The sequence below is a fragment of the Aphelocoma coerulescens genome, chromosome 4 (genome assembly GCF_041296385.1).
Source record: "Aphelocoma coerulescens isolate FSJ_1873_10779 chromosome 4, UR_Acoe_1.0, whole genome shotgun sequence".
NCBI lineage: Eukaryota > Metazoa > Chordata > Aves > Passeriformes > Corvidae > Aphelocoma > Aphelocoma coerulescens.
Genome location: NC_091017.1, coordinates 61,143,201 through 61,156,519, shown reverse-complemented (window position 1 = coordinate 61,156,519; position 13,319 = coordinate 61,143,201). Strand labels below are relative to the sequence as shown.

General features: G+C 45.3%; 1 protein-coding gene across 1 annotated transcript in view; it reads right to left on the bottom strand.

Moving 5' to 3' along the window:
- PPARGC1A (PPARG coactivator 1 alpha) overlaps positions 1-5,987 on the bottom strand; it is a 367,686-nt gene extending 361,699 nt beyond the window's left edge. Inside the window, exon 1 of the mRNA XM_069014332.1 lies at positions 5,594-5,987. Coding sequence (XP_068870433.1) covers positions 5,594-5,680 — 87 coding nt within the window. The 5' untranslated portion in view covers positions 5,681-5,987. The remainder of the gene's footprint in view (positions 1-5,593) is intronic.
- Positions 5,988-13,319: the final 7,332 nt, after the last annotated feature.

The following is a 13,319-nucleotide window of genomic DNA, read 5'->3' as shown; positions in this document are numbered from 1 at the left end:
TTACTGCTGCCCTTTTATATTTAATACCCTTCTGCAGTACACATTTATCTCTACACTAGCAAAGTGTACTCATTGATTTCCTATGGTCTCTCTGGAAGAAGGTTCTGCTTCCCTGATGATGAGTACAAAGGGTAGATGACCCCATTCTCATTCCAATGCAAACCCTGCACTTTTACATTTCTGCTTAGACCACATGAACATTTGACCAGCTAAGAACTCCCTGCCCTCTTCCTTCAGAACACATTGCTAGAACTACTGACATTTTCTCGTGAACAAAACTGTATTTTTGAAAATCCCATCTTGTGTATAAAGCACTGAACTGCATTAGTTCATTGCGGCCATAACTGTAACTCCCAATCTGCACATGAGGTTTTCCTCTAAAATAAGATACAACAATAATATCTTGCCCATTTTCTGCGTGTGCTTTAAACTTGTGCTATTGTGCTCTACTGTGTAACTATTTAGTTGCTCTTCTCTGGGGCATGAGAAAATGGTTCATTCCCAGTTTAAACCGTGCTTTTTTTGTTAGATGAACCTGCCATCAGAACACACTTTTCAAAGTTATTGTGTTGAATGAGCAATTTAGGCCTTTATCTCTGAAAGAAAGAGAATAATGTTTAACAGTATTTTTTATAATGTCCATTACCTGTTTTTAATAAACTACATCTTTCTTATTATCCTATCATTTATCTTTTGCTGGGATGTCAAGAAAATAGGTGTCTCCAGTTTCACTTTCATTTTTACTGCTATTTTTTCAGCTTTATGCACAAACACCCGTTGGAGTCAGGAAAACTTCTAATCCAGGATTCACTCTTTTTTTAAATTACCAAGTATTTTCTGTTAATACTAAACCAGGATTGCATTTTTTCTTAACTAATTTAGTTTTGAAAGCTTTCTTTTAATTTGCACAGATGTTACAGACTCTGATAACATGTAACTGCAGTTGAATTGTGGTATTATTCCATTAGGTTTCACCACCAAATAATGTACAACTATTGACTGAGTCTTTTTCCATTTAAGGAAAAGATCTTCAAAAACCTTGAACTGCACTGTCCAGTCTTGTACAGATTGGTATCTCTCATTCAACACTCATACACAGACACACTCAGTATATGCTATACACGTGCAGGGCATTAACACAAATTAATCTAGCATATTTCCAAACCTGCACAGACTTCGAGTTCTACTACTCAAATAACATTAAAGAAAAAAAAATTCCAGAAACCATGGAAACAAAAATAAGTCCAAAAGTCTATTTTGATCCATAGCCCCTGAGAAGTGGCCAGTGGACTAACTCTAGTTAAAAGAATAAAATGCATAAAAGAAATATACTACAGTCAGTTCAGCTCCCCAAAAATACTGGCAGAAAGCTACACTAGGGCACTTTTGTCCCTGCTCATGTAAAGACAAAGAGGCAACCCACAAGGCTGGCTCTTAGCTTTGTCTTTCACCGACTTACACCCACGGAATACATTTTTTGCAAGTATGTTGTATAATGTACTGCTATGTTTGAAAACACAGGACAAAGAAAATGGAGCCAGATGCTAAGTCCACGGCTGAGAGTTGCAGGGAAAAACCTCTGAAATAATGGCATCAATCAGGCAGCATACTCCTCATTTTACTTCTATACTGCAAGGATTTTGAGGTCAAATTAAAATAAGTATCCAGATTTATGCGTTAGTCATAGAATTTCATTCACAAACTAAATTTCAAATGATTTTCAAGCACTTCCCAACCACACAGTTTAGTAACACAACAACATATCCAATTCTGAACTGGAGAAGGAAAAATAATTAATACAAATAATGCTGCCAGTTCAGCATAGATAGGTTATGGCAAAAAATATTATTGCTCTTGCAAGGCTGCATACCTCTTTGCAGTACTTAAAAATAGCTGTTCTTTACTCATGACTACTAATTAAGAAACAGATGTAAAGAGAATTTCCAGAAGACACATTCAGGAAGGTTCCAGCAAAAATAAAGAACCAGAAGTAGCGTGACAGTCTAAAAATGAAGAATAGAGAAAAAATCAACAGGAAATCTGGTGGATATTCCTTCATCTCAGTTTTATACATGCTAGCAAGGCAACACAAGTAATTTTATTCAACCATAGTTCAAAGTTCTCAGGATTTAAGTCTACAAGTTTGACTAGTCTCGAATTTAGCACAATGGTTAAGTCTCTGTACTACAATAACTATAAAAAAAGACAGTAAGCTTCAGGAGAATACTCAATCTTTTTTAAGTTAGCAAAGTCTTATTTGTAACTAATACGGAGCCTTATATTCTGGAAAACTATCTCAGAAATTGACTCAAAACAGACGTCATGAAGTTTCTAGACATGACTTCTCCAATACAAGCTTTTTTGTGATGCACTTTGGAATTTAATATGCAATGGAAAAGCTCCTTCCAAGAATATTACCAACAAATCACACATACAAGCTTGTGCTTAAAAACAAATGGCAATAATGCACCAAAAATATGAAAGTTGACACACATCTCTCAAACTCCCTGAATTATAAAGCAGACATCGTATCTCTCCTTTCACAGCTGCCAGAAAATATATTATTCTTCTAGAAGTCACTGTTCTCTTTAACGTGACTGGTTCCATTGTGAAGTCTTATTTTGATTACTTATACTCTCATTAAAGCCTTGAGATGCCAGGAAAAGATTCTTTCAGTAAGCTATGGCTGAGCCGCTACTGATATTATACAAGGGATCCTTTTACCTCGTATAAGATGTTGAGAGTGCATCACATTGATTTGCAATAAAAAACTGTTTTTCCAGTAGTCAACCCACCTTCTCATCTCAGCACTTTGTTTTAAAGTTTTTCTGTTTGTTGTTTTGTTTTAAATAAAACAAATTCTATTTCGGCTATGTTGCTAAATTTAGCAAGAAGAAAGGGTTTGCAAGCTTTTTTTTTTTTAAACACTATTCAGGTAAAAACAAACACTAATATGGCTGACAGTCAAGTCTGAGCCAAGTCTGCCTTTTTAAGTGTTAAAACTTGTAAGAAAAATCTATTTGCAGCAAAATCCCATATTCATTTTTATTTCATATTCAGACTAACATCTACCGCTAATCCTCAGCTGATGAATTTGACTGATATAAATGGTAACGTAATACGCAAAAGATGAAAATAGAAAGGAGCCTTGAGCACCAGAAAGAATATGTGTCTTAAAAATTCTTCTCCTCTTCACCCTGGAAGCTCTTGCAAGCTCATCTGTTCATCCGTTGTAATGCTATGTAATGATTACACCTTCTCCTTCGAAACACCTTTCCTAATCATGCATATTTAATTCAACTTTGTGTATATATCCTACAGTTTATATAGTCTTGCTATAAATAGACCTTCTGCATCCTGAATTATCTCCCGCGTTTTCCCTTAGATACAGTTCAACACTGATATTTAGAATAGATCAACTCCGGATTTGCCAGCAATTCTTCCTGCTTCCATTGTGATACGGTTTGCTCTCCTGAAAGGGGATGTAAGGGAACCTATCACTTCACAATGACATTCTTTCACCGAACTGTTTCGCTACAGAATGAAACTAACTTTAGATAAAGGAGCTGGTTTAAACCTGATTTTATTGTCTGCGTTCCTAAGCATTTTCCCTCTCTGATGGTTTCAAAGAAGTCTTTCCTGTGACTGCCTGCCTTTTATACCAGGCATGAGCCCTTCTTAAATCCCAGTAACTTGCATGGGCTCGTATTTAGCAGGAGGATAATGCACGTTCTGTGTTCCTGCGAGCACACTGGCACCGGTGTGTGCCCTCGGTACGTGCAGAGGAACACACACCCGCGCGGGCTCGGGCGCACCGGCCACCCCGAGCCCCTGCGAGCGGCGAGCTCGGCGCCAACTCCCGCCGAGCCGGCCCCGGGCACGCCGAGTGCCGGGGCCCGGAAGCCGAGCAGCCCCGCCGCGCTTCCGAGCGCCGGCTCCGGCCGCGCCCTCCGGGCCCCGTCACGGACCGGCCAAGTGCCGCTGTCCCCGCGCACCCGCCGCCCCCCGCCCCGCCGGCCGCGGGGCTACCAGAGGGGCTCCGGATGGCTTCGCCGAGCCAGAGGGGCTCCGGCAGAAGGCGTTTCGGCGCTTCGGCGCTGGCTTTACGCTTGATGTGTGCCTGGTCCCCACACGAGCCCCCCCTCTCCTCGGCGCACGCCAGCCTCACTTGTTCCTCGCCGGGAAGGCTCTCCCCGGCCGGGGCGGCACACCCGGCAGGCTTCTGTACCCGGCACGGGGCGGGCGCCTGCCGCGATGGGCCCGGCGGGGGACCGCTCGCCCCCGGGACACAGAGATTGGTATTTATTTATTCGGCTGCTTCGGACGAGCAGGCTGTCAGGGCTCCGGAGCCCCATCGTGCCCGGGCTCCCCGGCCGGCCGCTGCCGAAGGGCGGCCCCGCTCCTCGCCGCTCGGCGTTTGCAACTCCTGGAGCACGGAGGTGCGCGCGGCTTCCCGCCGCCTCGCCGTGAGGTGCAACCTCAGACTGTTAGTCTTAGCCTTAGACTGCTAGCTTGGGGGCTCAGTCTCCTGGAAACTGGGGCTGTAGGGGTGCACGTTTCCCCCTGAGCTCAGCGGGCTCTGTCCCCCGCAGGGAGGAAGCGGGGAGGTGACCCCCCTCATCCCCCCGGCTCTCCCGCCCCCCCGCGGGCACCGCCGCCCGCACAGCCCGGGGCGCTTCTCGTCCGCTCTGCGGCCGCTTCCATCCGCTGCCCAACTTTTTCAGTCACGCCAGCGCCAGAAAACCCCTTCCCCACGCACGCACGCACACACACCGGTGTAGTTTATAAATGACAGTTGCCTGTAGACTTTCACCAGACAAGCAGCGGGGGCAGCAGACTACAACAGTTATTTAATTAAAGGCGCTTCGGAGGCTCCCAGAATAGCTCTCTACCTCTGAGGCGCGATTTCTGGTTTCCCCCCGCTCTCCCCCACCGCCTCGCCAGCCGCCCCCCGCTGCCCGAGCCCCGGCGCGGGCGGGAGGGACGGACCCGGCCGGCGTTACCCGGCTGCGCGCTCCGCATTGCACAGTCATCAAAGTTAAGTGCATGGAGGGGGGATCGGGGGTGAATCGGAGGGAGAGACGGGTGAGCCGAACTATTTTCACCTAGGCAGGATTCGAAATTACGGATCTGAATGCAAATGCAGCCATTTCTGGGGGAGGAGGAAGCGGGTGCGGGGGGGTCCCTCTCGCACGCAGCCTGTCATTCGCATCCTGCTCCCCCCACCCGGCAAACTCGCCCGGTTGCCTCAGCGCGGTCCCTCAGTGCCGCCGAGGGCAGGCTCGGGGCACTCCGACCGAGTTGCCCGGCTGAGCCCCGAGTTGCTCCCGGGCAACACACAGCCCTCCGCGGGCTACGGCTCACGCTCCTGAGCCCTCCTCGCAGGAGGAGCGGCGGCGGAGGGAAGGGGGCTGAAAGGCACACGGGAAAGAGGCTCTTTTCTCTCGTTTCTTTCTTCGGCTGATTTAATCCCCCCATCCGCAACACACACACGCGCTGAACAGAAGCACTTCCAGACCCTTCCTGCACACACTGGCACCACCTTCGTTTTCCCCCGAGGAGCCGGGAGGGCGCAGCGGCGGCCACCTCTTACCTGGTTGTAGGAGGTCTCCCAGGAGGAGGTGTAGTTGTAAAAGAAGGATGAGAAGCAAGCGTCTTCCGACAGCCCGCAGCCAGCCATCCTCTGGGCGCAAAACCTCTTCGGGAAGGCACGAGCAGTCCTCGCAAACTCTTGCCTCTTGCGCGGTCGCTGCCGCCGCCGGCGCTGCCCCCGCGGAGTGCTGCCGACAGCTTCGCGCTGGCGGCGGCCGGCGCGGTGCGTGCGGGGGAGCGGGGCTGGCTAGCTGGCTGGCTAGATGGATGGATGGGTGGATGGGTGGATGGAGGCGCGGGTACCGCGTGTGTCTGTGAGTGTGTGAGCGCGGCCGTTCGCGGCGGCACCGAGGGGCCGGGGCCGGTCACGTGCGCGCGCTCACTCCGCCGCCGCCGCCGCCGCCGCCGGGGACGGGCCGCGCTACAGACCCCGGCACTGGATCACCAGCGCCGGGCGCCCTCGCCATCCCCACCCGCCCGCCTGTCCCCGCTCGGCAGCGCAGCCCGTGCGCACGGGAACGAGGGGGCGCCTGCGGGACCTGCGGCCGCACCGCGGCGGGGAAGGAGCGGGCAAGTGGCGACGCGCGTCCTCCCCCGCCGCGCCGGGGCAGCGCCGCCGCGGGCGGGCCCGCCCTCCCGGCCGCGGCCCGGCCTCCCCGCCCCGCCCCGCGCCCAGCCCCGCCGTGCCGTGCCGTGCTATGCCGCGCAGCCCCGCGGCGCCAAAGTTGTCGCTCGGTTCACAGCCGTGCCGGCGCAGGCTGGGCCCCGGCGCCGCAGCCCGGCCGCGGGCGCCCGAGAGGAAGGGGGTGGGAAAACCGACGGGAAACTTCTCCTCAGAGCCGTCCTGACAGGTGCGATTTCCCCTGCTTTCTCCTTTGGGGGGGGGGGGGGGTGTTTGCCTCAGCACCCGTCTGCAAGGAGAGGGAGAAAAGCGGATTTTTTTTCTTTTCTTAGCGTATCGGTGACCACAGGAGCGGCCCCGGGACCGCGCCCGCCCGCTCCCGCCGCAGCCCCGCACAGGCGCCCCGGCGCGCAGGGGACCCTCCCGCCCTGAGGAAGGGTGGCACTGACGGCCCATAAGCCGTCGCCAGATTGCTCAATCGGACGCGGCGAGGTCGTGCAAAATACAATTATTTTAAATTATTTTCCAAGAAACTAGCGGAAATAGATTGTATTACGTTGACCCCGGTCCTTGAGTATGCCTATCCTGCTTGCAGACCCCGTACCTCGAGCGCGAACGTCTGACAAGGGGAACATTGTCCTCATCAGCTAACACTGATATCACAAAACTCAGCTGATGGTAAATGTAAAGCAAATAAAATGTAGATGGTTTTGTGGGGTTTTTTTTCCGGAATAACTGTTTTGTTTCATATAAAAATACATGTTTTTAACTTTTAAGAAATACTGTGTTTGTTTCCACAGCATAGCTGGGAGGGAAGGTACTTTGTTGAGCACCATCCAGTAGTCATAACAGCCCACAGCCATCACTGGAAAAGACTAGACACAGTTTTGTGGCAGAACTCTGATCAGAAGCCCGCTGAAAGTCCTCACTCCCCCTCACCTGACACTCCAAGGAAGAAAACACCATTTAGTAATACCCATGGAATCCTTTGGCCATTCCGCTTGCTGAGAAAACAACTGTGGCTTGAGTATGGAATCCTGTGAAACACACTCGAACATAGCAGAAGCTCAGCTTTTTAATGTGAGTTGACTTTGTCCAAAAGAAGGCTAGCCAAGGATTCATAATCCAGAGGAACAGTAGTGACAGGCAGCTCTGTCCCAAATGAGATCAAAGAGCCTTTCATCCTGCCCTAAACCAGGTAAAAATACAGCATGAAGATTCCCAGCAACAAAATATGGAAAGCAGATCAGAAACAAGGTGTTCACTATGTTCACAATGATCTGTTTCTCAGATTGCTCCAGTATTTTCTTTCAGACTTCGTCCTGTTTAGGCTGCTCATCAGTCACCCGCAAAACTCATGTGGCTTAAGAATTTATTTCAGCTTTTCAGACAGCAGCAATTAAAGCATAAAATTCCTTGCCACTTCACCATCATTCTTGAATTTCCCTTTGTCTGAGGGGTCAGTGTTCAAAGCATCTCACTTCTAAAATTTTAAGCAATTTCACATTGCATGTTTCATCTTCTTAGTGCATTCTATTCTGACTCTATACTCCAGCATAGCCTGACCTCTGAGCTATTTATTCTATTCAGGCAAATTTTGCACTTCCCCCCCCCCCCCAGTATCTGATGTATTTATACACTTCTGTAGGTGGCATTTTACCCTACTTCCCTCTCCTCTAGTGACTACTATCTGCCTCTCCCATGCCATGTTCTTTAAAAGTCTTAAAACAGATTATGGGTTGTTAACTGTTAGGGTTTTTTTTTCTTATCTTTTTCCTTCAAACATTGTTCCTCACCCTGCTGTTAACCATTTGGTCTAGCTCAAAATCTCTTCATTTGAATTTCAGAGAGTTCCTCTGGGGGACCATCACTGGTAGGAGGTTAAGCTTAATTGCGCAGTGATCAGTTACCAGTGCAGATCCCGTTGTAGTCTTTGCTGATAGCTTTTAACAACTCCGAACCTATTCAAGGCCTCCGAAGAGCACACTTCTGCTGGCAGCAAAACAAGATCTGAAATCTTACAGCCTTATGTGTTGCTCCTCCAGACCATTTGTAGTGTTTTCAGTCAACCAGCCATTGCTGGAATGGCTAATAATCTCTTTGTCTATTTCATGAGTTAGCTCACTAACACCATTGTTACCGTGATGGTGGTGGTGAAGTAAAAAACTATATGCTAGTTCTATTACTAGAAGTGTGAAACCAAACATAATAAAATCCACAAATAGCTCCTGTCTAATACCCCATCCCAGTGCACTAACAGCTCCATAGAAAAGATGCTAAAAGAGTATTCAGTTCTGTAGACAGGAAGAAGTAAAGTGGAGGTAAATAAACTCTTGTAAAGATCTTGGAAAAATGGATTGGTGAAGGGTAGAGGAAACAGCAAAAGCCATTAAATGTTTGAATAACAAAACTAATCTCAGGATAATCATTATTACTCCATCTGTGCTGGAAAAAAAAAGGCCTGGTGCAGATGGAAGAGAGAAAAATCACTCAAACTTCTTCAGAGATGCATAATACTGTGCAGTTAGAATGTTCCAGGGTACTAGATAAAGACTAGCAAAGCAGCTAGAAAAGCATCTTATTAAATACAGTCTGGAATGTAGTTTGCTTTGCTCTTTGCTTCCATGTTTTCATCTTAAAGATTTTCAAAATCTAATGAAGTAGAAACTCTTTTCTTAAAGGAGAGGGATGGAATTTATTCCCAAACCAGACAGGTTTTCCAGGTAAAAAAGTGAATCAGGATGGAGCTTTCAAATGAGGCTGGTCTTGCCTTTTAACAGACAGCATGAGGCTGGTGCACTGTGTTGGGTTTGGCTGGGACACAGTTAATTTTCTTTGCACTAGCTGGTGTGGGGCTGTATTTTGGACTTGTGCTGAAAACTGTTGATAACACAGGGATGTTTTTGTTATTGCTGAGCAGAGCTAACACAACATCAAGGTTTCTCTTCTGCTCCTCACCCCACCCCACCAGTGAGGAGGTTGGGGGTGCACAGGGGAGTTGGGAGGGGACACAGCCAGCACAGCTGACCCCAGCTGACCCAAGGGATATTCCATACCTTGTGGCATCATGCTCAGTGTGTACAGTGGGGGGACGAAAAAAGAAGGGGAGATGTTTTGAGTGATGCTGTTTGTCTTCCCAAATCACCCTTCATGTGATGGAGCCCTGCTCTCCTAGGGATGGCTGGACACCTGCCTGCCCATGGGACGGGGTGAATTAATTCCTTGGTTTGCTTTGCCTGTACATATAGCTTTTGCTTTATCTGTTAAATTGTCTTTATCTCAGCACATGAGTTTTCTCACTTTTATGATTCTCTCCCCTCTCTCATTGGAGGTGGGGAGGGAACAAGTGGCTGTGTGGGCTTTCGTTGCTGGCTGGGGTTAGACCATGACATGCACCAAGACAATAGTGAGGCCAAGGACTGTTGTTTGAGACAATAAATAGATCTGGTATCACCAAGTGCCAGGTTTTGTCAGAGACCTCTAAAAGAGGAAACTAGTACCTCATTGTTACAGGCAAAAGCCAGAGCATCTTTTCTTTATGCAGAGTGATCTCATCAATTTCTTGAAGAGCAAGGAAGGCTTCTAGAAGTCTTTGGTTTGAGAAGCATATGGAGAATTTGAGATAGAAAAGCCATTCCTGTACAACCTATACGTTGCATGTAAGAAGACAGATTATCAGAACAATCCCAAGGAATCAGGGTTCAACTCAGCTGTAGCCACTAAATTAAGATTCTACAACACAAACTGATAGCCGTGGAGACAGCTCTACATTTTGTTTAAGCAGCTTAGTGTCCCTCCAGTAATCAGTGTAGCATCTAAACTGAGTGCTGTGTTTCCCACTATTTTTAAAGCTTGTGATCATAAACACCTCAAAATGTTTTTGACTACTATTCTTTTATTCACTGTTGTCACTTGCATTAGCAGATGTGTAACTTTACCTGACTTTATTAGCTGAAAAATCCGTTCTCAGAGGGGAAGTCTATAAGATATTCTAAAATAAAGATAAAAGCTGTCCCTCTATCTTATTCACAGGTAAAAAAAGGGAAAAAAGAAAATACTATTTCTTCTTAGCCTATTCATAAGTGCATAAAAAGTCAATTAAGACAGTCCATAAAAATTGAAGAGGAAAGGCTTTAAAAGTCCACTGATAGGTTTTCTATTAGGCTAATACCTTAAAGCTTCCTTAGCACTTTCCACCAAATCATTTTATTTGGCTTTATGAACACCTCTGGAGCTCGGTATTACATCTTTCTAATATTTGAGGAGATCAACAGTTTAAGTACCAGACTCTTGGAAAAGTCAAGCAACATTTTGAGACAGTGTTTGTAAAAGCGATTAGCCCCAGAGGAGCAAAAGCCTACTTAAAGCAGAAAGAAGTGGAGATTTCAGACTTTTTAGGTGTCTGTTTAACTTTCAAGATAACTCATGTCTGTAATACAAAAATGTAAGATTAGACATAATTGAGAATCAAACTACAAGTTTGATGAGAACACAGCAACCGTGGTCAGCTTTAAAATATCTTTTCAGTGTTCTTTTTTTACACTGGCTTGTCGCTATATTCTAGATAAAATCCAAATGGCTTTTTTTACCTTACCAGGGCTACACAGCCCAGTTCCAAGCTACCTGAGAGACCTGGAGTTCCTGGAACAGCTTCCACACATTGGATTCAGCAGCCTCAACCACAAGAGCTCCAGGTGCACATTTTCCAATATTACCATAACAAATCAATTTTATTCAAAATACGGCTTTTCTAAAGTATCCTAGGATACCACTCCCAAACTTCAGCTACACACCACCATTAAAAAAAATACTTGTGGTTACTACACAAACAGGTTATACCCTTATTTCAGAAAGTTCAGTTACACCAAAGAAGTAACTGGCACTGGCTTTGGCACTCCTGGTCTCCATCCCAGAGCTGAGTTCAGGCTGTAAAGTTTTGAAGAAGAAAATCAAGGCCTGGAATGCAACTCATTTTTCCAAGTTTGCTAGATGGTGAAGATTGCATATGCTGTTGTGCTTCATCCAAAAGCTAAAAAAATAATTGAAACTAGATGACTGCTAAGATAGGATAGCAGCTCCAAGAAAAAAAAGGACAGTAGAAAACTTTTTTTTTCAGTGCTGCTATGTAAGACCATCAGAAATGAGTGACAAGGTTCTCTAAAGCCATCTAAATGCAAAGACCAATCGAAAATATACAACCACTGAGAAAACGGTACATTTTTCATATGTTTTGATCTCACCATCACTCTATTATTTGCTTTGCCTGAGTTCAGATTCAGTTGCTTGCTCTTCATCCATGAGCTAATTCCATCTAAGTATTGGGTCATCCCGATAATTGAAGTTACATGAAAAAGGCAAGTGAATGAAGTAAAGCTGATTATTCAAAAAGGAAAAAAAAAAAAGTGACAGGAATTTTAAAGCTAGATTACATGAATTTTGCTCATCTCAAAAATGCAGGAAATTATTTTCCTTGAATTCTGCAAGATCAAGTGTGCCACTGATTAAAACTTTGTCTACTGAAGTGGAAGAGCAGAACACTGATGAGTTTGATTGTCCTGCAAGCAAGATATTTTCAATGAGACTGTTAACAAAATGAAGCCACTATGATAATTTAATTCCTAGTTCAGGCCTTCCAGCAGCTTTTCAACATGAGTAATCTCCATCAGTTCAATACCCCCAAAATTATAAATAACAGCCAGTGAATACATGCCATTCAAATGTCAGCAGGCATGAACTTATGAGGTAGTTCATAACTTTTATAGCCTCACCGCCAATTAACAATGTAAATAAATTGCTAAAGCCCTATCAGATTATAATTTCCCCAAAATAACATTCCTGTGATTATGTTTCTGTGATTATAGTTATGAAGTAACTAATCAGAGGTGGGGGGGAATCCTAGAATAACCCAAATTAGCAAGAATCAAGATGGTGTGTTTGTCATGAGTCCCTGCCTCTAGTGTAAGTATATTTACATCTGAGAACCCCCCCAGCTATTCTTCTGGGTACATTCAGCTCGTTAGCAAACTACTGAGTGATAAAAAAGGAGTGAACTCAGCATTATTTTATCAGTCACGGTAAAGATGTTGTCTAAGGACTGATGTACTGAAAGGTGTGAGGAGATCTCATCAATGCTCAGATAATGAAAAAGGCAGGAGGTTGCATCATTCAGCACATTCTTCAAAGCTCATTGATAAAGCAGTAGCACCTTCCCATCACAAACTGTATTACAGATTCAAACAATATTTGGCTACTCCTTTGGCACTATATGCTTTATCACATGGGAAGGAACGTGGAGGAGGGAGGAAGACAGACTCCCAGCCACACAGGGTAGAACTTGGGGAAATTGCATTTAACTGTCGTTTGCACAATCCCAAGAAAAGCTTTGATCAATACAGAATTCCATTTTTACACAAGAAATACCACAAAGAGGCAGCAAAGCTTCAGAAATAATTGATAGATATTTCAAAGGGTTTTGACAGAACACTAACTTTGGATTTCTTCAGTGACATCATATTTGAGCCAATTAAGAAAAACAAACCTTGCTAGGAGAAAACCTAGGCAGCCATTTGTACCAGAAATGGTTTTGCAGCTTGTAAGCCCATGTCGTTTTTTTTACATATTGGCCAAAATCAAGGGAAAGAATAAATTGTTTTTCTCAAAGCAGGTTTTTTCAGTGTTTTTTAAGTAGTAAGAACAAAGATTTGCTGCTGACTTTGTTCCTCATTTAGGAAATTCTACTCCTAGAAAACCCAGCATTTATAGAGTTGTTTTTATGATCAAATTAGCTTGCTAAAAATAAAAGCAAATTAATTTCTGAGACCTCACTGTACCTAATGAGAGATCTAAACATTAGTCTCATATCAAGCCAGTAGACTACAAACATTTGGATCCTTAAGCTTTACTTGAAAAATAATACCCATTATAGGCTATTATCTTGTGAAGAAAAAATGTAATGAATGAGATCTCAAAGTGGTATTTTCCTATTCACTTTTCCTTCCATAATTCTCCAGAAACAAGCAGGATTTCCGTAGGCTGCAGAGGAGTCAGAACCACCACATTACTGTTCAACCTTGTATTTGACAATGCTTGAGAATGCAGAGAACAG